This window comes from Pygocentrus nattereri, chromosome 1 (assembly GCF_015220715.1).
Source record: "Pygocentrus nattereri isolate fPygNat1 chromosome 1, fPygNat1.pri, whole genome shotgun sequence".
NCBI lineage: Eukaryota > Metazoa > Chordata > Actinopteri > Characiformes > Serrasalmidae > Pygocentrus > Pygocentrus nattereri.
The window spans coordinates 13,257,422-13,283,366 of NC_051211.1; the positions used below are offsets into that span (position 1 = coordinate 13,257,422).

Here is a 25,945-nt window from a genome sequence, read left to right on the forward strand (position 1 = left end):
TAAAGGAGTCTTAAAGGGCCAATATCATAGAAAACCGAACTTTCATGACACATTCACACTAGCATTCAAATTTTGGAAAGTAATAATAATTATTATTTAATAAAACTTTTGTCTTGTGGGGCATTGACCTATAAAATATATATTTATACATTTATAACATTACCCTTTACACATTACAGAATTCTAAAGGAAAATATAAATATACATAAACATATTTATGTATATATAATATTTTATATATATATATATATATATATATATATATATATATATATATATATATATATATATATATATATATATATATATATATATATATATATGTAAGTGAGGTAATGAAGGTTTCTGGTAGGCCAAATCACACAACATCCACAGAGCAGACTTTGGGAAGCCCTGTATTAGAATGTGATAAGCCTGGTATTTTATGAGATTAAAACATCATAAACAAGACAGCAAAACATAAACTGATGATTTATTCTCATGTTTAAAGAATTAGGAGAACAACAGTAAGTTATGATACAGTAAAAATAATAAAAGTTTAGTTATAATGTAGTGCTGGGTTTTAGAAGCTTGTGAGGCTTGGCCATGGCAGGAGGTGCACGTCCTCCAGTCCTTTCAACTCTGCATTTAACCCATCCGTGAAGTAATGAAACACCACATACACTCTAGTGACCGTGCACACACACACACACGGGGGCAGTGAGCACACTTGCCCAGAGTGGTGGGCAGCCCAATCCGCATTGCCCAGGGAGCAGTTAGGGGGTTAGGTGTCTTGCTCAAGGACACCTCAGTCATCTGCTGTCGGCTCTGCGGATCGAACTGGCGACCTTCCGGTCACGAGGCTGGTTCCCTAACCTCCAGCCTGTGACTGCCCCTGTTTGTCTCTTTCTGCACTGGTGTTTAATAAAGATCACTTCTCATAGTGGAATTATGGCCTCCCCTGTGCCTTACTCTACACCGATATACAATATTAACAGCTATTTGATCGGTGATATCTGTGAATTTTGACAGCAATGAGAGATGTTACATTACATTAGCATTTGGCTGACTCTCTTATCCAGAGCGACTTACAATTTGATCATTTTACACAATTGACCTGACTGCATGTCTTTTGTAGGAAACCAGAGAACCCGGAGAAAACCCACGCAGGCACGGGGAGAACATGCAAACTCCACACAGAGAGGACCCCGGTCACCCGGCTGGGGAATCGAACCCAGGCCCTCCTTGCCGTGAGGCGACAGCACTACCCACCACACCACCGTGCCGCCCGTGTTCCTTGAGATTGACCCTGAAAATTGTTTCTGTACCATGTAAGTAACTTTTTAAAAAAAAATTTCACTTAACATTTTCAACTTACACCTATAGTAGTTTATTGGCTGTAATACAGCATTGTTCTGAAGCATGTAAGTACCTCACAGGCTGAGGTAGCTCTTATGAAGATTAAATAAAAACATGCTATAGATATGATGTAAATGAAACATTTAAATCTGATCATGCTGATATTTGCTCTTCTAATTTGTGTTTGAATATATTATTGTGTATTTGGGTGGGAAATTTCAAGTAATGCAAAAAACATAGACTTGTATATGAATTGAAAATTGAAATGAAACTGAAAGGAACCAGGGTGTGTTCAGTTGAGTCATGGAAAACAAAACCAGGAAGAGAGTGAGAGGATTGAAGGAGTGTAGAAACAAACAAAAAAAAAAAACACAAAAAATCAGCATGTAGGAGGGAAGAAAAGCAGAATAAAAAGTGTGTGCACGTCTGTTCATGAGTATAACCGGATGGTGTTGTACAAGGTGAGTAAATCTTTCACATTCTATTCATATCTGATCCTTATTTTCTTTCTGTGCTGTCAGTCTTTGTGGTTATTTTCCTTATTTTCACTGATGAACACAAGATGTTAACGTGGAATAACAGCGACAGCTTCAGGATGTCGTATCTGAACGTTTCTAAACATAAACTTGCATTAATGGTCTTTTGAGTCTTTAAGCATCTTCTAAATGACAGGTAGTGGTGTACCAACTTTCACTACTTAATTAGCAATGTAGCTCCAGTTAAACAATAAACAAGTAAACTTCAGACACCAGATATTTCTTGGTGGCTTGACTACATTTGAAGTAGGTCAGAAATTTAAACTGTTTTTTCAAAAAATTATTAATTTCTCCCTTTAAAAGTACCTTGTGAACTGATTCTGAATTGAAGTAATTCACCCCATGGTAACATTATAAAAAAGGACTTTTAAACCTCTTTAAAACCTCTTTAAAAAGAGTTTTTAAACCATTCCATCACATTACACTGTACAGGACAGTTTTCCTTGCTTGAATTCATTTGAGCTTGTTAATTAGGGTCTATCCTCTAACGCCACAGATCTTCTGAACGTTAGCATCTTTTCACATTGGAAGACAGTATGAGAGTTATTAGGCTTCTAAAGAAACCTGTCTATGGATCACAGATGCTTAAATCTGAAGCTCACATAAATTCCCAGTGGGCATATCCAGATATTAAAAAAGGCACGATAGATCTTGGATTTAAGTGATGCAATATTTAACTCCTGAGAATATTTGATTTCATGTGGTTTTTTTGCTGTCAAGATGATCAAAAACAGGTGATCTGGATACAATGTGGATATGTCACAAACCTGATTTGGGCTGGCAGTCTAAACAAAGACCTAGACTTGAATTTTCTCACACACTTGGTCCCTTTGTAAATCAAACCTGGACTGGTGGATTCCACTGTCAGTTCCTCATTATGTTGGTGGTTTATCTGACACTTGAGACATTCAGTCCAGCTACTGAAGTCCAACCAATTCAATAGCTTGCTTGGCTCTGTCTACCTACAGACCACAAAGAAAAAAATACTGACTGGAAAATTTTCTATTGAGTTTAATTATTTTGTTTACCACAATTACAACAAAGTGTGACGATTATATTAAATAACAATGAATCTATAATTACATTGACATTCATTCATTCATCCATTCATGCATCATCTTTAACCACTTAATCCAGCTAGGGTCAGTACAGATACGTACTTTTTTGTTTCATGGAACTCATTAGGCCTTTACTGAAGCCCTGGAAGGACCAGAAGAGAGAGGAAAGTGATGACTGGGACTAAGAGATTCAGACTGGCTGAAGAAGAGCAAATAAAGATAAGAAATCACAGCAGGAAGAGAAAGATGATACTGAGACCGTCACCTGTCCATAATTTTAATCAGGAGACTGCATGCAGTAAGTCAGCTTTCCCCAGGAATTCAGGGAAAATAAAAAGAAAAGTGGTATGGAGACTTAAAAGAATCAAATTTATTTTTATTTTATTTTTATTATTATTTTATTTTTATTTTATTTTATTTATTTATACCATTTTCAGTTCATTCCAAATGGAGCTGATCAACAAATATCATGCTTGATGTCTGACATTTCCTTCTTTACTTTTGCCCTGGAGCTACAGGGCTAATGTAGCTAACAGGCACTATATATATATATATATATATATATATATATATATATATATATATATATATATAGACAAATATAATTATTTAACTGAATGTACATATAATTGTGTATAAGTGTGTTTCAATCTGAATAACAATAATGTATTCAGAACTGTTAAATACAGTAATTATTATATACAGTACTGTGCAAAAGTCCTTTCATTTAATTTCCAGTCGGCATCAATGGTGTTAATTTTTCAGCATCAGCCTCAACAAGCAATTCTTTTCAGTAGACTTACTCTCAGTTTTCCAAGAAATCTGCAAGATACTTTTAATACCTTTAAAGTTCAGTCTTAGAAGTTGGTTGCATTTTCTGCTTCTCATGAGCCAAATAATCCCAGACATAAATTTAGATTTATTAGTCTGTAAAACCTGACTTCTTATCTCAGATGTTCAGTTTCTGTGTTCTAGTGCAAAGGCTGTGCAATCTAGTGCAATCTTTTGTTTATTTCCTTTACTCATTAATGGCTTCTTGGCAAGGGCGGCATGGTGGCGTGGTGGGTAGCACTGTCGCCTCACAGCGAGGAGGGCCTGGGTTCGATTCCCCAGCCGGGCAACCAGGGTCCTTTCTGTGTGGAGTTTGCATGTTCTCCCCGTGTCTGCGTGGGTTTCCTCCCACAGTCCAAAGACATGCAGTCAGGCCAATTGGACATGCTAAATTGCCTGTGTGTGAGTGTCTGTTTGCTCTGTGATGGACTGGCGACCTGTCCAGGGTGTGTCCTGCCTTCTGCCCGAAGACTGCTGGGATAGGCTCCAGCACCCCTCCGCAACCCTGACGGAGAAGCGGCTTAGTGGATGGATGGATGGATGGATGGGCTTCTTGGCAGCTACTCATCCTTTCAGATTCATGGTGTTGAGTTGCCTTTTTACAGTGGAAGGATGGACACCTATAGTTTTTTTTTTGGTTTAATGTCAAGTAAGAGGGGAGCTTGATTTTCTCCTGTATTTCAAAAGATGAAAGCTTTACATCCTGTTTATCTGATGGGGACTGTTTTAATAGATGTTCAGAGTCCTGTTTTCTCTACCACAGTTTTTAAAAAAATTTAACACCTGTTTTTTTTTTCATTTATTTTTCTTTGCCTTTCCTCTGATTAATACACGTGGATTATCTTATATCTAATCTGCTCTGTAATGTCTCCTAAAAAGGAACAGCATTTATTTAATAACTATAAAATGGGGGGTTTCTGACTTTTGCACAGCACTACATCACTTATCTAGAATAAACAAAAATCAATCTTGAAGTCCAATTGGGATGACAAGTTCTTGATCAGGGTTTTACAGCACAACCCAAAATTTCACTCATCATTTCATTTGCATTGTTTATCATAAACCTGGCTCTGCTAATGTATAGTCTCTTCAGGCCCTTCAGTGAACAAGAGGCTGGGAGACCACTACAGGAACAAACAGGATCTTTTAGTCTGCTGTGGAGATAAAGGAGGCCTATTGCACAGGGAAAAGTTCAACAACAGTAAGTCTGAACGTGTTTCAATATATCTGTATCTGAGTTTGGGTGAAGTCACAAACCAAGCCAGCTGCTTTTTGTGCAAATCCACAGATACATTAAACAAATTTCACATAGTGGAACACATCATTACCTTTTTTATCCACGTCACTTTAACCACTGTAAAGGTCTCTGTAATGACTGTATAAATATAATATGTACTGCTGCGCCATTTAAGGTGGAATGGGACAATTTGATCGAGAAGCAGGAGAAAGAGAAGCGACTTCAGCTTAGCGAGTTGTTGTAGATTAAAAATATGAGGAAACCAGCTCAGTGCTTATAAATGCAATGAAGTCAATTCATCTCCAAATTATCGATGTTTGTCTTCTTTCTCTTTGCTGTTTCGTTCTCTGCGTTGCTGTGTGATCAGCAGTCTGGCGTCAGCCTCAGCGTTAAGGGGTGGCGATTTTAAGTTTAAGACAATTTATTGTGAAAACTGTGTTAAAACTGTGTGTTATAACGATTTTACAGCAAAGGAGGATTATTGTGTTATTTTACCTAGAAATCTAGCTCTGCTGTGGAGCCGCAGCAGCTCTGCAGCAGTGGAGCGATTATTCTGGCCTGATTCTCACCCCAAACAGAGTCAGAGACACTGATGAGGATTTTGAGGCTAAAGTGTTACTGAAGTTTAACAGGACTCTGAATGCTGTGTCTGTATATCCTGCTGAAATGTTTAAATTGTTTGGCTTGTCTTCAGTTATTTTATTTTATTTTATTTTATTTTATTTTAATTTTTTATAATCTCATACTTTTCAGTTGATTTTTGTTAGGAAATGATTGGAAAGATTGACTTTGCCTTTAGTCTTATTTTTGTTGGATATCACGGCTTTGGGTGTGTAAGATTGATTGTTCGTTGCACTTTTTGGTGATCTTTTTGTATCTCTGAAGCTTTTCAGTTGTGTTTCTTTATGGCGTTGGATTAAGTGCAGTGTCTTGTTCAGACTATCAGGTGGGTTTTTTTGGTGTATCAGGTGGAGATTCACAAACAAACATTCTGACAATGGCGCTTCGAAAGCAGCTAAAAAACAGCCACTACTTTTTCTGGAAAAGTAACTAAATTGCATATATATGTACTTGAAATATACACATATATATATATACACACACACACACACACACACACATTCCTAATTAACTCTCTCTGTCTCTTTCTCTCTCTCTCTCTTTCTCTTTCTCTCTCTCTCTCTCTCTCTCTCTCTCTCTCTCTCTCTCTCACACACACACACATGCTCACACAACATCAACCCCCACCACAAACCCCTCTGCAGGTGAGCCATGCATCTCCTCTGAAGGACAGTGGTTCACACCCTCACAGTTTGAGAAGTTTGGGGGAAAGGAGAAAAACAAAAAGTGGAAAACTAGCATCTTTTATCGCGAGCTTCCTTTACAAACACTCATAGAGGTAAATATGCAGAACACATAAGAGCTCACACTGCAGTCTATACCAACTCCAAACTAAACACACTCAATTCACACTCAATCAGTATAAGCAAAGAAACGAAGGTTTGATTACAGCATTAATAAATTTGTACAAATAAATAAACAGTCACGGGCAGACGTTTGAACACCCCTGGTCAAAGTACATGCTTTTTTCACATTCTAATTGATTCTAATTCTATTAATTCTAAATAACTTAAATATGATATTTTCTGAAAAAGAATGCTCATATTTATTTGCTGAGTTTAACATATTACATAAAATTATAACATATAAAATTGATAGAAATTTTACACAGGCTACATTTTACATCGATTTTTTACCCTCGTATTTAGCAAATAAAGAGTACGTTCTCTCTGTAGCGCATATGCACTTATTTTCACCTAGAAAATGAGCAACCATGTAACGTCCGTTTTTCCGTATGTACGTACATATGATTTAGCTACATTATTTGTTTTTGTACACATGCAAGTGTAGAGACTTCATTCTAGTCTTCTTACTGTTCTCACTGTGTAGGGGGGCTTGCTTTCCTCTCCATCATTTAAACAAAAGAAGATTCAGGATGAAGAGGTACTACAGTCTCTTATTGTGTTAAATGATTCTTGTTAATGTCTTAAATTCTTACTGAAACCTTTTTAGGGCTTGAAATAAGTTTTTTCTCACAGTTCTTTGTTTTTTGTCTCAATTCTTCCACACACTGCTGGTTTCCAAAGTCTTCACCTGTTGGCAGGGACTCACTGGGACAGGTAAGACCAGTGATGTCAATATAATGTCTGTAAGCACTGTACAGGTCACTGTAAAGACTATAAAGACTGTAACTAAAGTAACTTATAACTGTAAAGTTCAATGTGTAGCGACTGTACCTAGAATGAATAAAGTTACATCATCGGGCAGAGCTTTCTCTTACAAAGCCCCCCAGCTCTGGAATAATCTTCCTGTTAATGTTCGGGAATCAGACACAGCCTCAGTTTTTAAGTCTAGGCTAAAAACTTACTTGTATAGTCAAGCCTTTGGTGATTAGGACCCGGCTTCTTTTCTTTTCTTTCTGTAACACTGATTGTTCTGTAAAGCTGCTTTGTGACAACATCTGTTGTAAAAAGCACTATATAAATAAATTTTGCTTTGCTTTGCTTTGCTGTAAAGGTCACTGTAGTGACTAATGACTCTAAAGGTCACTGCACTACCCATGACGGTAAAGGTCACAATAATGACTATAAAGACTAGAAATATTGTAAATGTTACTGTAAAGACTGTAAAGGTCACTATAAAGACTGTCAGGTTTAATCTAATGACGGTAATAACCATAAAGTTTAAAGCTAAATTTAGTTCAATATAGTCTATTCTGTGTCTTTACCTTAAGTTTGAGACAATGTATTAACATCTGTTTGTCGTTTTAGCCAAAATGCAAGAGAGCGCTGTTTACATCAAGTGGAAGTACCAGACATGTTGCAAGTTAGTGTCTTAATCGTTTACTCTGAAAGTCACTAACTCAAGTATTATGTTGTATGCACTTCATATCTGATGCATTTTTGTTAATGTTATTATGACTGAAATGGGCCATTAGTTGGATTTAATAAAAATTCTAGTAAGATAATATATTAAATATTGACATGTGCAGTTGTGACTTTGTGATTTTAGAAGTCCTGCTCAAGCTGATTTTATGTCAGAATCATGTTACAGATGTTTGACAAACACGAACACCTACTTATGATTCATCTAAAAGCACTGAGATGTGGATGTGTTTGAGTAATGAGACATCATACTGTACATATACACCGATCAGACATAACATTATGACCTCCTCTTTGTTTCTACGCTCATTGTCCATTTTATCAGCTCCACTCACTGTACAGGTGCACTTTGTAGTTCTACAATTACAAACTGTAATCCATCTGTTTCTCTGATACTTTGTTAGCTCCTTTTACCCTGTTCTTCTGTGAGGGTCCATGGGAGTCCTGACCAACTGAAGAACAGGGTGTCACTAAATATAATTTATGATGTTCAAAGAGTTTCATTAAATTAGATAAATCTTAAAACCATGTAAATTACAGACCGTAGAGAGCAAAGATGCACTGGACCATGTTTGAGTGCTTACTGTTGATCTGCTACTGCTCAAACTGTTTTGAATGACTATGTGATGACCAGTGCAGGACATAGACAAGCAGTTTTTTGTCATTACTATTTCTCATTTTCTTTGTTATTAAATGCAATGACAATGTAGACTTATTTAACCTTTTTTAAAAGCTTTTTTCAAACAAAATTTTGATTTTTTCAGTGGCCAAAATTCAGTGCAACCCTGTTTAGGGCTTATTATTCAGTAAACACTATTAATTATTCAGTAACTGTGAAACTATTTTTGAGTTAATTGAGTCAATTATTTATGTGTGTCCTTCTCTGCTGCTATTCTGATGATGTGATTCATGTGAGGTTGTGTACAAGAGCAAGTGTGAGTGATTTGCTCCAATACTGTCTGTTAGTTTCAGAGTCCAGTGCTAAAGCAGAAGAAGACAACACAGGGCCAGTGCATCCATTTGTGTTTCAAACTCTTACTTTACCGGTCAGCTGTGGTTCTGTCAATGGGGTTTTATATAAATGCAGATTTGCCTCAGGTAGGTGTCTGCTTTGCAGAGTGTAGTCTTATGATATTTAGAGGAATGGTTTGGGAAAAAAACTAATGTGCGGATTATCCATTCAACCTCAAATGTCAATCAGCCAAGACTTGATTGATGTCTGAAGTTTGCTTTGTACTGGAGCTAAAATGCTAGTGCTAACGTATACCCCACACACTTGTATCAGAGCATCTTTATCTGTCTCATATATATAAAAGATACTAATCTATCTCATATATATAATATGTAGAATATTCTATGTATTATATGTGCAACAACTTTATGGGTTTTATTTTAATCTGAACACTAAAGCTGTATGTTGGTCTTCTGCAGGGTCACGCAGTAAAAGCATCCGCACAGAGGAGCGCTGGTTCACTCCGGAGGAGTTTGTAAAGCAGGAGTTAACTCTGATAGACGGGCACTGGAAGAAAGATATTCAGTGTCATGGCAAAACATTAAACTACCTGCTGGAGGTAATACGAGAGAGAGAGAGAGAGAGAGAGAGAGAAATAATGAAAATGGCAGAATGCATGAATCCATTCATTCTTATCTAACCTACAGATGACATTCAGGAGAGAGATTTATCAGAGATGTCAAAATGTTTACATTTTGGTCAAATGATGGAAACTAAAACTTAAAATATTTAATGTGCCATAACATTTGTGCAATATGCTTTCTTCACTATGTTAAATTCAGCAAATCAAAAGTAACTGTGCATTAAAATGTGCGGAAGTGAGCTCTCCATAGAGGATGTGTTCACTTATTTTCACTTAGAAAATCAACAAAACATTCCCATTTTTTTTGCCTGTGCCTGTAAGATATGGAGGAAAAGTGAGTTGCAAGGTATTCATTTAACATATCAAGAGATTTGTAATGTATATTTGCATACAGCTATAACAGCCTCCTGACACATTTAGAGAAAAGATCAGAGAATCTACATAATGCATGGATATGTTTACTGTATCAGTAACAATTTGTAGGAACTGACATCAGTTCATGGGAATTTATTTATTTAAATTTGTCAGTAATACAAATATAGTCTAACATGCATATGTTCCTTCTGTAGAAGCAGATCCTGGTGGAACATTGCCAGTGGTGTAGTTGTAGTCATTGCAGTACTATGGAGCAGGATCTGGTGAGTCCAATTCTACAAAAATATTTCATCATATTCTATACACTATTTTTAGATTATAAACATGCATTTTTGCCTGAATCAAAATATGATGATATGCTACACAGATGATTGATACCTAATCACTATTGCTATAATGCTGTGGAAAAATGTAAGAAGATGTTAGCTAAGAAAGGGAGTTTAGGACAGAGCCCTGTGGAACACCTACTAGGTGACCATGAACATGAGACATGAGAATGTTATCATTAGTGCTTTTTTATTACCTTTTAAGAAAGATTGAAGTGGATCGGTTATAGTTAATTACATCAGTTATTTAATTAAATCCATTACAGTAAGTTGATCCATGATAGGTAGTCCTTAATAAAATATTACCATTAGTTTTCAGAATCATATATTAAATTAAGCAGGTCTAAACAGAAACCTGCTGATACTGATGCCGTTATTTTTTTTATCATCCCTGAATTAATTTACCTCAATAAGCATTTATTCAATATTCAACTCTTTTATCTTTATGTTCTGTACTCAGCTTCATGAGACAAATGATGATGAGTGCTTCATCTGTAACATGGGAGGTTACCTGCTGTGCTGTGATGAATGTCCAAGAGCTTTCCATCATCAGTGCCATGTACCGGCTGTGCAGGACGATTCACTGGGGTGAGGGAAATAGATTTTAGAGCTCTGCTCAGGACAGAGTTTATTAATATAACTACAGAGGCTTTTAATAACACCACATCCACTAAAACATACAATATACACTGACCGCTCACTTTGGTAAGTACACCTGCTTGTATTTACAACTGTTTCTGTGTTATTTGTGGGGTGGATCATTCTCAGAGCTGCAGTGACACTAATAGGGTGTGGGGGGTAAACTGGCAAGTTGGCTGCGCAAGTGAACAAACAAACAACAACTGCAAATATTTTCTCTGTATAAAAATTACAATAATCATTGTATTATCTTTGTTTAATGTTGTTTCAATGTATTATGGTCCCATTCTTCATAGCAAGCATAAACAATCGCTAGTACTATGCTGATGTCTTGGTAACTAGCTAGCTAATTTTCCCGTTCCACCTTAAATGGTTCAGCACATTCTGATGCCTCAGGGGTGGGGTATGATAAATAATTGCACATCCTCCTCTTTGAAGGCAAATGATTCCCTGAATGTAACTAAAGCCCATCATCGAGGCTGCTGAACTTTGCTGTCCTCTGCTATCACTGCAGACTTGCAAGGTCATCTAAAGAGCACCACTTGTAGCCTGTTAATGACGTAATGTTATTCTTTATTAGAGGGTCTCATTTCAACCACTACACATTTGTAACTCACTTCTAAGGGGCAAAGTGACACTCAAAAAATCTAAAAGGGGTAGGGGTAAAAATAAGAAATGGCATTGGGCCTGAGTGTGTGTTGCGCTGATAGGAGTGGATCAGACACAGCAGTGCTGTTGGACTTTTTAAACACCTCAGTGTCTCTGCTGAACTGAGAATAGTCTACCAACCAAAATATCTGGCCACCTATTACATTGGTATTAATAAATGCTGCAATTGTCATGTCCCATTTTATTACAGTGTGCTTTGGTTTTATTCTACTAACACACCACCCATAAAATAACACAGACTAGTTAGTATCATTAAAGTGGTCAAATCTGCAGAACATTTTTGTACAACTTTGATAAATAAGTGCCATCGTGAGAATTTATATCAGGCTGACAATAATTGCTTTATACAATAACTTAAAAAATGGTTATTTAACCACATAAACTCTAATTTCAGTCTCCTGTCAGAAGCGTTAAACCATGTGCAGTGGCAAAATTAGATTTTCACTTTTACTGTGTAGAACTGTGTGCTGTGTTCTCCATCGCTGTGTAAAATATGTACAATGCTTCCTTTTACGATGGTCCATGGTCACTCAGAGCGCCACTCAGATCACTCATTAAGCAAGCACTTATTGTTTCGTTTGAGTAACGATACAGCACAACTTGAAAGTGATACTTTATGACACAAAGTGTATAAAAGTCTCAGACTTGTTGGACTGAAAAAAACATGATTCAACAACTTGATTAACAGAGAAGAATAAATAAAACAGCAGGAATAGCCACTTTTTTCCATCTTACCTAAAGAGTTCAACTATAGATAAGATAAGATAAAATAAGATAAGATAAGATAAGATAAGATAAGATAAGATAAGATAAGATAAGATAAGATAAGATAAGATAATCCTTTATTAGTCCCACAGCGGGGAAATTCACAGTATTACAGCAGCAGCAGAGTAACAGGAGTAAGGCACTTAGTAGTAGAAACAGGAAACAGTGTAAACATTATCAACATTATAAATAATAAAAATTAAAGCTAAATCTCTAGACTATTTACAACAAAATAAGGATAATAATAAAATAAAATAAAATAAGAGTTGCATATAAATCTGTATTGCACTTAGCCTATTGCACAATGAAAAATGTTCGCATTCTGAATGTAAGTGTATATTGTATTGTATGTGGTCTACTGGGAGCAGTGCTGGTTGTACAGTCTCACAGCAGCAGGAAGGAAGGACCTATGATACCGCTCCTTCACACGCTTGGGGTGAAGGAGCCGGTCACTAAAGGAACTGCCCAGTGCTGCCAGAGTCTCACGCATGGGGTGGGAGTCGTTCTCCAGCATGGATGCTAGCTTGTTCAGCATCCTCCTTTCTCCCACCGCCTGCACTGGGTCTAGAGGAGTCCCTAGGACCGAGCCGGCCCTCCGGATCAGTTTGTCCAGTTTCTTCCTGTCTGCAGTGGAGATGCTGCCGCCCCAGCAGACCACTCCATAGAAGATGGCTGATGCCACCACTGTGTCGAAAAAGGTCCTCAGGAGTGGCCCCTGCACTCCAAATGACCTCAGTCTCCTGAGCAGGTAGAGTCTGCTCTGTCCCTTCCTGTAAAGTGCAGCTGTGTTGTCTGACCAGTCCAGTTTACAGTTAAGGTGCACACCCAGGTACTTATAAGAGTCCACTCTTTCAATGTCCGTTCCCTGGATGTTCACTGCTGGAGGGGGATGTGTGCGCCTGCGGAAATCCACCACCAGTTCTTTGGTCTTCTCTGCATTGATCTGTAGGTGATTCCGCAGACACCAGTCCACAAAGTCCTGAATCAGTTCTCTGTACTCTCTGTCGTCCTCATTTGTGATGCGGCCGACGATCGCTGAGTCATCAGAGAACTTCTGTAGATGGCAGTTGGGTGAGTTGTACATGAAGTCTGCAGTGTACAGGGTGAAGAGGAACGGTGCTAACACCGTCCCCTGTGGGGCCCCTGTGTTACAGACCACCATGTCGGACACACAGTCCCGAATGTGTTTTTGTGCTTTTGTTGTTTGGTTTAAATCTAATCACACAGTCAGTTGTTTAATGAATTACATTTACATTCAATTTGCATTCTGTACCAACAGGTTTGAGTTTAAATTTTTTCTTTCACTTTTGAATTCATGAACTGATAAAAACATGGCACAAATATAAATAATTTTAAAAAGAATTTCTTGACATGGAACAAGACCATTTGCAGACCCAGTAGTGGGAAATATGGCAAAAATATAACATCATGGTACTTGAAAATGCTTTCATGGTACAAAATATATATCACAATAGTTCATATTTGAAAATTTACAATAGATCTAATAGTAGAGCCACATAAACATCTACATAAAACTGTGAATTCAATGATTTTTCAAAATATCTCGCATGCTCACTACTGTTAAACAGGACAATTTTCTTCAGAGTTCTTTAAATTACTGATAATATCTGTGCTATGCTCAGAAAAGGATATTGTGACAAATCATTTTTCAAAAGCATATCATTTATCCTGTTATCAACAGAATATTGTCATATTGCCCAGAATTATTCAGAAAGATCATTTTTCATCCAATTCATATCGTACTGAAATGAAGTTTTCACAAGTTTTATGTGCTAATAACACAACTGAAGTCTTTGTGTTTGTGCAGAGAAAAGTGGATGTGCACTTTCTGTGTGTTGAAGACCAACCAGAGATGCCGGCAGCCCAGACAGATGACCGAAAAAGAAGCTCTGGACAGTTCCATTTCTCAGTATATACTTAGCTCTTAGCTCTGAACAACACAGCCAGTTACTACTGATTAACATTTTGAACAGCTACTACCTAGAAACTAGTTACAAATACTACCTAGAAATAAGTTATAAAAACAGCTGCCAATAACCATTTTTGCTCTGTACTAGGCATTCAGAAGTTTAATGGCTTGGGTCAGAAGTGTTTGAAGCTGTGTTAAAACAACAAATGACGACCACCTGGGGGTCTCTGTCGACTGGTCTACATGTTAATTGCAAACTGTAGTTCAAATTACTGTTTTAAATAGTGTAAAAATGGATGTGCACATGGATCAACTCCAGTTACCTCACAAAGTTGGCAACCCTGTCAGTGCAGCCTGTGTTTTTATTCATCCTTATGTATTTTTTCTGTGGGTAGGGATCCATGGATCTGTTCCTCCTGCATAGCAGCGAGAGAGCCCTTATCACATTTCCAGGTTCTCATTTCTGTTGGTTTCTGCTAGCAGGTAATTTTGTTTCTGGCCAAAATAAATAATCAAATCAAATAAAATTTATTTGTATAGCACTTTTTACAACGGTTGTTGTCACAAAGCAGCTTCACAGAATTCCAGAAAAGACAAAGTTTTAACAAGATGTAAAAAATGTAACCCCCCCCCCGACAGGCAAGCCAGGGGCAACAGTGGCAAGGAAAAACTCCCTCAGAACTGAGGAAGAAACCTTGGGAGGAACCAGGCTCACCAGGGGGGCCCATCCTCATCTGGTCAAACTACCTACAAGTGATTATAATACTAATATTAATAGCAGTAGAATTAGTAGTAGTAATAGTAAGAGTAGTAAGAGTCTATGAAAACATCAGTGTAGGGTGGGCAGCTAGTCCAAGGTAGGTGGCGGTAGCTGGGGCGTGGGCAGCTGGTCTGAAGTGGGTAGCAGGAGACCTCGACAGTCAATCGTCCTTAAGTGTCTGGCCGGACATGTTTGGCTATTGTATACTCAGAAAAAAGCAGGGAGAGGGAATTAGTTTTATTCTGTCTGTTTGTACATAAAACAAGGGATGTGAACATTTACAGAGTGTGGCTAATGACTCTGGCAGATCTGACTATGACAGCTTAACTAAAAGGAGAGAACCAGAAGGACACACAGACACGGCAGCACTCTGAAACAGTTCGGCATCCCTCCTCTCCACCGTCCACAAACCTGAGTAGTCAAGCTTTTAAGCATTTTGTTGTGTTCCTCAAAGCCACAACTCCAAAGAAAAAAAACATAGTTGCAGCACTATTTAAGGTGGATGTGAATATTTGAATAAGGGCTGACTTCAGCGTCATCACTGATATTGGAAAAGCAGCCTGACCTAACAAAGCACTGCTCTTCGCCCACAGTAACCACAGTAACCAGTAAACCTGAACTTTGTGTGGTTCATTGTTCTTCCTCATTGATCTGTATGATCTGGCCCTCACTCCTCATTCATAAAACTTGAAACTACATGTACATATAAAAACATTATTATAATAATTATATGTAAATATTAACCATGTTAGTTAGGTCAGCTTGCTAGTTTAGCTAAGTTAGTTGTTGATTTTAAGCTAACGTAGCTGCCTTTAAAGTCAAAAATGTCATTTTCAAAGAACAGCACATAGCCTTTATTCCTCCTGGTGTGTGTTGTGTTTATATTCTTGTATAAGTTGTTCTGCATCACTGGGAGGTCCTTAAGATAACTTGTGAAATGACAGCCAGGCTAACCAGAGGTGTTTTTCCTGCTTTGTCACTATTTCCTCTTGACGGCATCAGTGTGAAAAGGCCCTATTAATGTTTATTGTATCATATATTATTTATTTATGGAACAGTCTGTACCCTGATGTCATGACATTGTGGGAAATTCTAGCAAGTTGGCCTAAACCACCACCCTCTCTGGACTAAGTGGTTGATGATGATGATGATTATGAAGTTGGCCTACCTATTTTATTCAAATTTTGTACTCTACCTTAAACATTGCCTCAGTTAACTGTGGATGCATTTAGCATTTTGTCTAAAACTCTGCTTAACCAGCGGTCGGCCACCCAGAAAACGCTGTGCAATAACCCAGTGTTCCACCAGCTTAGCCATAAGAGGGCCAACAGTGGCCCACTATCTTCTTGCTACCTGAGAAATCCCCTTGCAGTAGGTTGTAAGAAGAGCTGGGTTACCCCATTCACTCCCAGTAGCTAATGGGTGAAACTCAAGGCAGCAAAGCTGATGTGCCAACCTTTTGTGAAAAACTGCTGGACTCATACGAGAGCAGAGTCTTTTGTAACACTGACCGAGAGACTTGGAGATCCAAGTGTCATCTATACTTTGTTCAAAAGAGGATAAATAAGTGACTGGGGTGACAAAAAGACTCAATTCAGTTGTTATTTGTAACCAATTATTTCACCTGTATCCAAAAATTTCACTTATGAAATTAATATAGCCAGCCATGCTACTTCTATCTACATGATACTTGCTTTATATGCTATATATGTTACTTGTAAATTTAGGGTGGACTATCTCTGTTCTTTGGGTGCAAGGAATGTAACAAATCACCTACTCCACACAATTTTAGGTCTTACCTCGTTTTCTTCTAGCTCCTTCTCAAACAGGCAAGGAGTGAAGGCACTGATGACCATATATGACCTTCCCTCGTCATTAACCATACATATATGTTAACACTCTTGTTTATTCATATAAAAATTACATGTAACCAATGAATAACTTCTTTGTTCTCTATTAACCAATGAAATGTAACAAACCCCACTTCGGGAATAAACAACCTTTGTAACTTTAGTCTGACATTTGGAAATCTCTGGGAATTTGCTAGGAGATTCTCCTCTGAGTTTTCAATAAATATATTATTTTGGAACATTAATCGTGACTCTAAGATTTTGCTGTTTTCTGTTTTATTCAGAAATTTCTTCGACACCATAAAATGATCAGAAAACAACGAAAATTCAAGGAGAGGGCTCAAGAGAGGGCTATGGATGTGACAAGATTATGGACATACATTAATGTTAACAACAAACAAATGTCTTTATTATACAAAGCCCCACATTACTGGCATGTACAGGAGTGAGGAACTCAATGATCCGTTTCAGTTAATTTATATATGATGTAAAATATGTTAAAAATTAGCTTCAGAAATCACAGTTTGTCATTACTTTAACCACAGTGATGCAATATTAATCCAACATATTGAATCCAAATGTTCATTATCTCAATCCATTAGGCAACATTTTGTGATGGTATTTGTTATGACGGCAATCAACAGAAATGAAGCTGCTATCTGAGACAAAAAACAGATGCAAACTGGGAGCTTTAAGTTGAAAAATTTGCTTCCATTCACTCTGGATAAGACCACACACGGACAAAGCTGTAGACCAGCTGTTACCAATCCCAGTGCTAATACACCATGCTCTGCACTGCTCTGGAAATGGGATTTGTAAATTTTGTGCGAAGTTACCAGGTCCATGTTTTGGAAATCTGTTTTTCAGACTTTCTGAAACTGTGTTCCTATTTAAGGTCATGAGAATGACTTTAATCACTGTGCATGCGTCAAAAGTTGCCTGTATCTGAATTGCTCAAATTCCAAAAAAGCTGTGCTTAAGCTCCTTCAGGCCAATAAAAAAAATAAATAACAATGATTTGAGCAAAAACTGAGCTCCACCACTTAAGGATTTCTATGAAATACATAAAAAAAGTAACAAAGACAAGCAATTTCAAGCACTCCACTTTCAATTACCTTGTCACACAATAGAATTACAAATGTTTAGATTCAATATAATTTTTAAAATTCTACTGTCTAAGTGGCTCAGAGAAAACATAGAATGTATGCAGGGAATATGAACTGGAAGCAGAGCTGATGTTCTGCCACAACCCAAATCCACTTTTAGTCTATCACTTTTGACTCTCTAATCTGGTAACAAATCAACAAATATCAGCTGTTAGTGTCATACTTGTAGAATGCAAGTGTAAATCTTACCAGCAAAAGCACGTGGAATTGTAGCAACAGTGGGGACACTTGAGATTTTGCCACTTTCCCTGGTGAAACACCTCATTGTAGTATTTCAAAACTATGTGACTTTTATGTTAATTCACCAATTTATCAAGCATTTCTTAAGCTGAATCGTGAGTTAGAGTAGGCAAAGCTTTCTGCACTGTCCTGGGTTGTGGATGTATATAGAATCCTACTCCTAGGTAGGTCAGGTTTTGTATGTATGTGAATTTGGGTGTGAGCTATAGGTAAGTGCTGGGGTCAGTCAGGTGTAGGTACTCTGGAAGACCATCGCTACCCTGTCTTTGGCTCCTGCGGAGGCGTGTGGAGAGTGTCTTTCTCATCTCATTTCCTCTTTTAGCCAAAGTGGAGGCTACCATCTCAGCAAGGTCCTGCTGCAGCCGCTGGAAATTCTCCCTGAGGAATAGGATACAATAGTATACAAAAGCTTGAAATGGTTTTAATAATACAATGAAAAAAGTAGTGCATTTATTAATTTCATCTAATGTGTACATCATTTCCACATGAATACAACATTACAATAACAGAATTACTGCCAAAGTAAACTGAAGGACAAGGTAGTGTTGATGTATTTTTTTCGTAAGAAATTATGTTTGATAAGTTTGATTCAATTAAATACAACTCATACAACTCATTGTGTATGAAACCGCTGATAAATGCTCATAAATTATTCTAATACACAGTACAACATCACTGGTTTTAAATATACAGCAGGATGTTTTGAAAAATGTATGCGTGTAGAATGATGTCTAGAAGTAAACAGAGCTATAGATGATTCTAAAATGACTGAGAAAGACATATAATATCAAGAATTAAGTATTTAAATTCATATCCCAAATGCCTTGTATTTCAAAAGTGTATATCAAATACTGAGTGAGGTAGTATCGACAAAAAAATCACAAATACAAGATAATAAATCATTAATTTATTCATTCATTCATTTCTTATTTTAACATTTAGATAACTTTTTTTATTTAAACATTTAGTTAACATAACAGTAGCATTTTATTGCTCCAAAATTCCTGAATAAGACATGTAAAAATATGTTAATAATAGTTAAATTGATTGTTAAATTGATTATTGGAATTGTTATTATTAAAAGTGAAAGATAGATGCAGATAAGATGTAGATGTAGATAATTTATATCTGTATAAAAGGTTTAGTAATGTGGTCACATAAAGAGTAGGTGAATAAATCAAGAAGAAATGGTTTTCTTACGCTGTGGGTGGGGTCGGCAAGTTGTACTTCCTTCCTGTTACACCTTTTAGCCAGTAAGTCATCTCCTTTCCTTTACCCTTAAAAATCACAGACATTATTATAATTGATGAGGGATGCATTAATACTGCCACTGGTATAGGGTAACAACCCAACACCGTGCTCATTTACTTACATTTGTTCTCGTGATAAAGCACTGATACCAAGATGCAATATCAGAATCAGAATCAGAATCAGAAGAAGTTTTATTGCCATTGTCAATGAACAGGATTCACAGACTAGGAATTTGCTTCGGCATGAAGGTGCAACATAAAAACAAGTAGTACTAGGCATGCAAAATTAAGTCCACATAAATAAATACTCTATGCAAATATATAGATAGAATGAATAAAAATAAAAATACAAAAGGCATGTACAACAGTACTGTATACAACAGTGCAGGTGGAGTAGTGCAATTCAAGTAAAGTGACCAAGGCAGGGTTATAAAGAGGTAAGTGACGTGATTATATATTGTTCTTGAGTCCAATGGCAGAGGGGAAGAAACTGTTCCTGTGGCGGGAGGTTCTGGTCCGAATGGACCGAAGCCTCCTGCCCGAGGGGAGTGGATCAAATAGTCCGTGTGCGGGGTGAGAAGGGTCTGCTATAATACGATCCGCTCCTCCCACAGTCCTGGAGATGTACAGGTCTTGGAGAGATGGGAGGCTGCAGCCTATCACCTTCTCAGCGGAGCGCACAATGCGCTGCAGCCTTTGTCTGTCCATGGCAGTGGCCCCAGTATACCACACTGTGATGGAGGAGCTGAGGATGGACTCGATGATGGCCGTGTAGAACTGTACCATCAGCTGGGCCGGCAGTTTGGCTTTCCTCAGCTGCCGCAGAAAGTACATCCTCTGCTGAGCCTTCTTGATGAGGGAGCTGATGTTCAGCTCCCACTTGAGGTCCTGGGTGATGGTGGTGCCAAGGAACCGGTAACAGTCCACAGTGGTGATGGGGGTGTCGGTAAGGATAAGGGGGGCAGGGGGCTTGTGGCTTTCCTGAAGTCCACAGTCATCTCCACTGTCTTCTGGGCATTGAGCACCAAGTTGCTGTTGATGCACCAGGTCACCAGCCGGTCCACCTCCTTCCTGTAGGCAGACTCATCACCGTCTGAGATGAGTCCAATGAGGGTGGTGTCGTCCGCAAACTTAATCAGTTTGACAGAGTCATGGATGGAGGTGCAGCAGTTGGTGTACAGGGAGAAGAGCAGGGGGGAAGTATACAGCCCTGAGGAGATCCTGTGCTTAAAGTCCGCGTGTCCGAGACAATCTTCCCCAGCCATACTCGCTGACTGCGGTCCGTGAGGAAGTCTGTGATCCACCTGCAGGTGGAGTCGGGCACATGGAGCAGAGAGAGCTTGTCCTGGAGCAGAGTGGGAAGGATAGTATTGAATGCAGAGCTGAAGTCCACAAACAGGATCCTAGTGTAGGTTCTTGGGGAGTCCAGATGCTGCAGGATGAAGTGGAGGGCCAGGTTTATGGCATCATCTACAGACCTGTTGGCTCTGTAGGCAAACTGCAGGGGGTCCAGAAGGGGGTTGGTGATGGACTTGAGGTGGGATAAGACCAGACGTTCAAAGGTCTTCATGACTACGGACGTCAGGGCCACAGGCCTGTAGTCATTAATTCCTGTGGCGCGTGGTTTCTTGGGGACAGGGAAACAGGATGGAGGACTTGAAACAGGCTGGGACATGGCATGAATCCAGGGAAGAGTTGAAGATTCCCGTGAAGACTGGGGCCAGCTCATCAGCACAGTGTCTCAAGGTGGCAGAGGACACGGAGTCAGGGCCCGAAGCCTTGTGTGGATTTAGCCTCTTAAACAGCCTGTTCACATCCTCCTCCTGGACTGAGAGGGCAGAGGGGGCAGATGGGCAATCCAAAGTGGTTGAGTGTATTGTGGTGTGGGGGGTGGAGGATGGGGGGTGTGAGTCCATGACTTCAAAACGTGAATAGAAGTCGTTAAGGTCGTTAGCCAGTTTGAAATCTTCTGAACAATGAGGTGCTCTGGGCCTATAGTTGGTGATCTCTTTCAGCCCCCTCCATACAGTGGCAGAGTCGTTAGCATAGAAACGCTGCTTCAGACGAGCATTGTACTTGGATTTAGCCTTTAACACCTCCCTGCTAAATTCATACTTTGCACCTCTGTAGCTGACTCTGTCTCCTTTTTATATGTCCTCACGACAGGTTTAGAGAGCTTTAGTCTCTGTCTGTTCGCGGGGATCAGGTGAACCATGACATGATCTGAGAGTCCTAAAGCCGCACGGGGCACAACACGGTAAGCACCACTCACTGTAGTGTAACAGTGATCCAACGTGTTCCCGTCTCTAGTCGGGCATGTGACAAACTGTTTGTATCTCGGTAGTTCATGATTAAGTTTCGCTTTGTTAAAATCTCCGAGGATTATAACAAGGGTCCGGTAAAGACCGCTCCACGTCCATAATCTGGTCCGCCAGAGCACGCTCAGCTTCGTGCACATCGGCGCTCGGTGGAATGTAAATATTGGCCAGAATAAATGAAGAAAACTCACGTGGGGCGTAGAACGGCTTACAGTTAATGAAAATGTATTCCAGAGAAGGAGAGCAGTGTCCTCCACCTTTCGTTTTACCTCCAGCAAGTTCCCGTCGTCTGTCCGCGCGGAGGAGCTGGAATCCCTCAAGATGGAGCGCACAGTCCGGGGTCTGTGTGTTCAACCACGTCTCGGTGAAGCACAACACACTTAGAGGAGGAAAAGTCGCTATTTCTTCCATTTCCATTTTATTGGAGAGTGAGCGGACGTTGGAGAGGAAAATCCCAGGTAGGGGCGCACGAGTACCCCAGCTCGCTTCCCTCTTCGGCGGCGTCTCACTTTTTTGTTTATAAAGTGCACTAATAATGCAGCAGGCACTAGAAAAACTGGTGAAATGTCTGTAGGGGTTGTTGTTCTGATGTTTAGTAGCTCCTCGCAGCTGTAGGAGCACGAAGACACACGAATAACGCACAAAAACAAACAAAACAAAGAGCAATATCACCTGACACCATGTGATGTAAGCCTAGTGTACACTGCCATGCTAAACAACACACAAACTCTTGCTAGTGAACGAGGGTCTGCTCACACAGAGAAGTGTTACATGATGCCATGGCAGTCAAACACAAAGTCGCTGGTCACTTTAAACACTCTGCCTCGGCAGATTCCTGCCAGGCATATGCTATTCAATTTTAGCCTGTTTTAAACATACACAATCACAACCATGTCCGCATGGCGGAGATGCATAGGCTTGCAAAATGGAGGGGAAAAAGCCAACATTTGCAGAACTAAAGTCTGTTCATGCTGACTTTACTGTTTGAATAGAATTGTGTAGCGGTATAAATGTTATTATGGTGGGGTTTTTTTATTGTCTTTGTAAAACATTATCTTTGTACTAGGAGATTGTATTGACCTGCTCATGTACAACACTGCCTGCTTTAGTTTCAGTCCACAGTGTGGCACAAGTTAACCAAGCTGCTCAGTTTCTTGGCATGTTTGGTCAGTACTCAGGTGTGCAGCATGTTACTTTGAAAGCAACAGCTTTACTGATAATTGTTCATATTCAGTGCTGTCTGTAGTTTCATGCAGCATGTCAGTCAGATCAAGTGTTTTTATACAGTGTGAACATATAAATCGTTGGCTTTCTGAACCCAATGGGCAATTCAAACGTACAATGTGAGGCACCAAAGAACAAGATTTCTAAAATGACAGTATGCCCGGACAATTCATCTAAAGTTCCACTGCCAAACACTCCCACAACACTTAAAACTCAACAACTGAGCTCCTCAAATGCATTAGCACTGGGACCTGATTCTTGCCATCACTGTGCTATAGAGATTGTTAAAGAGAAAGATGAGGATCAAAACTATGAAACATACATTACTTTCAGCTGTATAAATGCAATTAAATGACACTGAACAAAACTCACTCTTCTCCACTGCAGCTCTACACAATCCAAGGTAACTAATGTATCACAAGTACTAAAAAATACACTCGTACTCATACTCAATTAGAAAAAAAATACAATTGATGCATCACTACAAATTATTGCTAATTATTATTATATTATTATGTTGCAGTTTAACATTTGAACAGTTTAATAATTTACAGTTTCATTACTATTATAGTACTTCTGACATGCCTGCTACCAAACCATACGTTTCAGGACTACAATTCCCAAGATCCATTTGCAGGATCACATAACCCAGGACACAACACCATCGACCTATCAGAGATCCAGATCACCTGAATACTGATTACTCATAGCTGTGTAGTATGGTCATGTGATTGTTTTGGATAGATTTAAGCCTGGGCTTTAGTTCAGATCTTTGCGAAGTATTGTTTTCTTTGGAGACTTACTGAGCGTTCTTTCCTGTGTTTAATATCTTCGTGTATGACTTCCTGCCTGTTATCTCTCTTGACCCTGTTTTTGGACTTTCCCTTTTGGTACCTACGCCTGGTTTGTTTGCTACTTTGGTTTTTTGACTCTCTGCCTGTTTTGTGGATTTTGCCTTGCCTTGCCCTATCTTGTGATGTTTGCCTTGGTTATTGTATGGATTATCCTGGATATGACCAATGTCTGTTCTTTGACTGCTCTCTGCCTGTCCCCAAGTAAAACTTCACCTTTGTTTTTGTCTGCTTTCTGATCGCACATCACAACTTCTTAACAAATGTATACAGCAGTTTTACTCAACTGCCCACTGATTCAAACATTCAAACCAGAGCAAATGAAAACATGAAAAAGGAAAATATTTTCCCACTACAAGCTGTCAGTGACTGCTGATTTTCAATCTGTAATTTCTAATTCTTACCTTCAGATAGGTCTCTCCTCTGCTCTCAAATTCAAACTGGCAGTTTGTTCTCTGTAGGATGCTAATGGTGGACTGGCTCACATGGATTCTCAGAGCTGTGTGAAGAGAATAAAGCAAATGATGGGAAGAAAAATGAACATTCAGTAAAGTTTCTCTAAACCCTTTTTTGTGTGTGTGTCTTACGCAGTCCTGTTGACTCCATTCTTGATGCAGTGTTGACAGTGTCTCCAAACAGGCAGTACCGCGGCATCTTATTCCCCACAACACCTGCAGCACAGGGACCTATAAACACATTTTAATATTGTTACTAGCTCAAAGACTATTGTATCATAATCCAAACTACAGTGCATCCTATTATCCAAGTAATGCATGAAACAGCATGCCTAACTGTTACAGAAGCAGTGTCGTGGGAAACGTGGTAAAACGCAGTTTTAATTTTTTATTGACATTAAAATTGTGCAAAAATGTATTACCTGCATTGCTTATATGTCTTTGAAAATGCAAAAAAATACCTACAATGCATTTAAATAATACATTCTCTCTCTTATTATACAGTTCTGTCCTTATATGTAATTTCTACACATTTGCTACTTGTGTCAGCTGAATGAGTGACTCTGATTGTGAATTAGTGTGGTGCAGTGCAAGCATGGGAAGTGCCATAAATTCAGCAAACAATATGTAAAAGCATTTATCACTCTAATATGAAAATGACGGATAAAGATCCCCATGCTCAAGGGATGTAGTGAAACATTATGTAAATATCGCCCAACCTATTCCTTTGGTGTGAGTGTTAAGAGTACCTGAGTGGACTCCGATGCGAATCCAGAGTGGTATTCCTGGAAGATGACGGAGCTGAAAGGTTCCCATAAATTCCAGAATATCCAAAGCCATGAGAGAAATATCCACCGCATGCCTGTTCCCATTCCGCCTGGGTAAACCAGACGCTACCATATATGCATCACCTATCGTCTCCACCTCAAGTAAGAGAGATGACATGAGGAACAAGATCAGAACAATTTCCAACAGGCAATGCCTTTTTAATTCAGTCCCAAACTTCTACTTTGAGATGGTTTTACAACCCCAATTCCAATGAAGTTGGGATGTTGTGTAAAACATAAAAACAGAACGCGATGATTTGCGTATCCTTTTAAACCTATATTCAATTGAATACACTACAAAGACAAGATATTTAATGTTCAAACGGATAAACTTTATTGTTTTTTGAAAATATTCACTCATTTTGAATTTGATGCCTGCAACACGTTCCAAAGAAGTTAGGACAGGAGCAACAAAAGACTGGGAAAGTTGAGGAATGCTCAAAAAACACCTGTTTGGAACATTCCACAGGTGAACAGGTTAATTGGAAACAGAGCATCCCTGAAAGGCTCAGTTGTTCACATGCAAGGATGGGGCGAGGTTCACCACTTCGTGAACAACTGCGTGAGCAAATAGTCCAACAGTTTAACAACAATGTTTCTCAATGTGCAATTGCAAGGAATTTAGGGATTTCATCATCTACAATCCATAATATCATCAAAAGATTCAGAGAATCTGGAGAAATCTCTGCAAGTAAGCGGAAAGGCCTTCGTGACCTTCGATCCCCCAGGCGGCACTGCCTTAAAAACCAACATCATTCTG

At 38.8% G+C, this 25,945-nt stretch overlaps 2 protein-coding genes across 2 annotated transcripts in view; one reads left to right on the top strand and one right to left on the bottom strand.

Annotated features, from left to right (window-relative positions):
• Nucleotides 1-3,069: 3,069 nt before the first annotated feature.
• Nucleotides 3,070-14,736, top strand: LOC108439138 (nuclear body protein SP140-like protein). Its single transcript, XM_037542771.1, has 11 exons — nucleotides 3,070-3,230; nucleotides 4,857-4,964; nucleotides 6,266-6,399; nucleotides 6,951-7,004; nucleotides 7,148-7,180; nucleotides 7,832-7,886; nucleotides 8,912-9,043; nucleotides 9,377-9,516; nucleotides 10,110-10,178; nucleotides 10,702-10,829; nucleotides 14,143-14,736. Exons 1-11 carry the CDS (start codon nucleotides 3,104-3,106, stop codon nucleotides 14,261-14,263), a joined length of 1,101 nt encoding a protein of 366 aa, XP_037398668.1. The 5' UTR covers nucleotides 3,070-3,103; the 3' UTR covers nucleotides 14,264-14,736.
• Nucleotides 14,737-17,113: 2,377 nt separating this feature from the next.
• LOC108439124 (heat-stable enterotoxin receptor) overlaps nucleotides 17,114-25,945 on the bottom strand; it is a 37,267-nt gene continuing 28,435 nt past the window's right edge. Inside the window, exons 24-28 of the mRNA XM_017717342.2 lie at nucleotides 25,108-25,282; nucleotides 24,491-24,589; nucleotides 24,308-24,402; nucleotides 19,461-19,537; nucleotides 17,114-18,638 (exon numbers count right to left, since the gene is read on the bottom strand). Of these exons, the coding sequence (XP_017572831.1) occupies nucleotides 18,464-18,638; nucleotides 19,461-19,537; nucleotides 24,308-24,402; nucleotides 24,491-24,589; nucleotides 25,108-25,282 (621 nt within the window). The 3' untranslated portion in view covers nucleotides 17,114-18,463. The remainder of the gene's footprint in view (nucleotides 18,639-19,460; nucleotides 19,538-24,307; nucleotides 24,403-24,490; nucleotides 24,590-25,107; nucleotides 25,283-25,945) is intronic.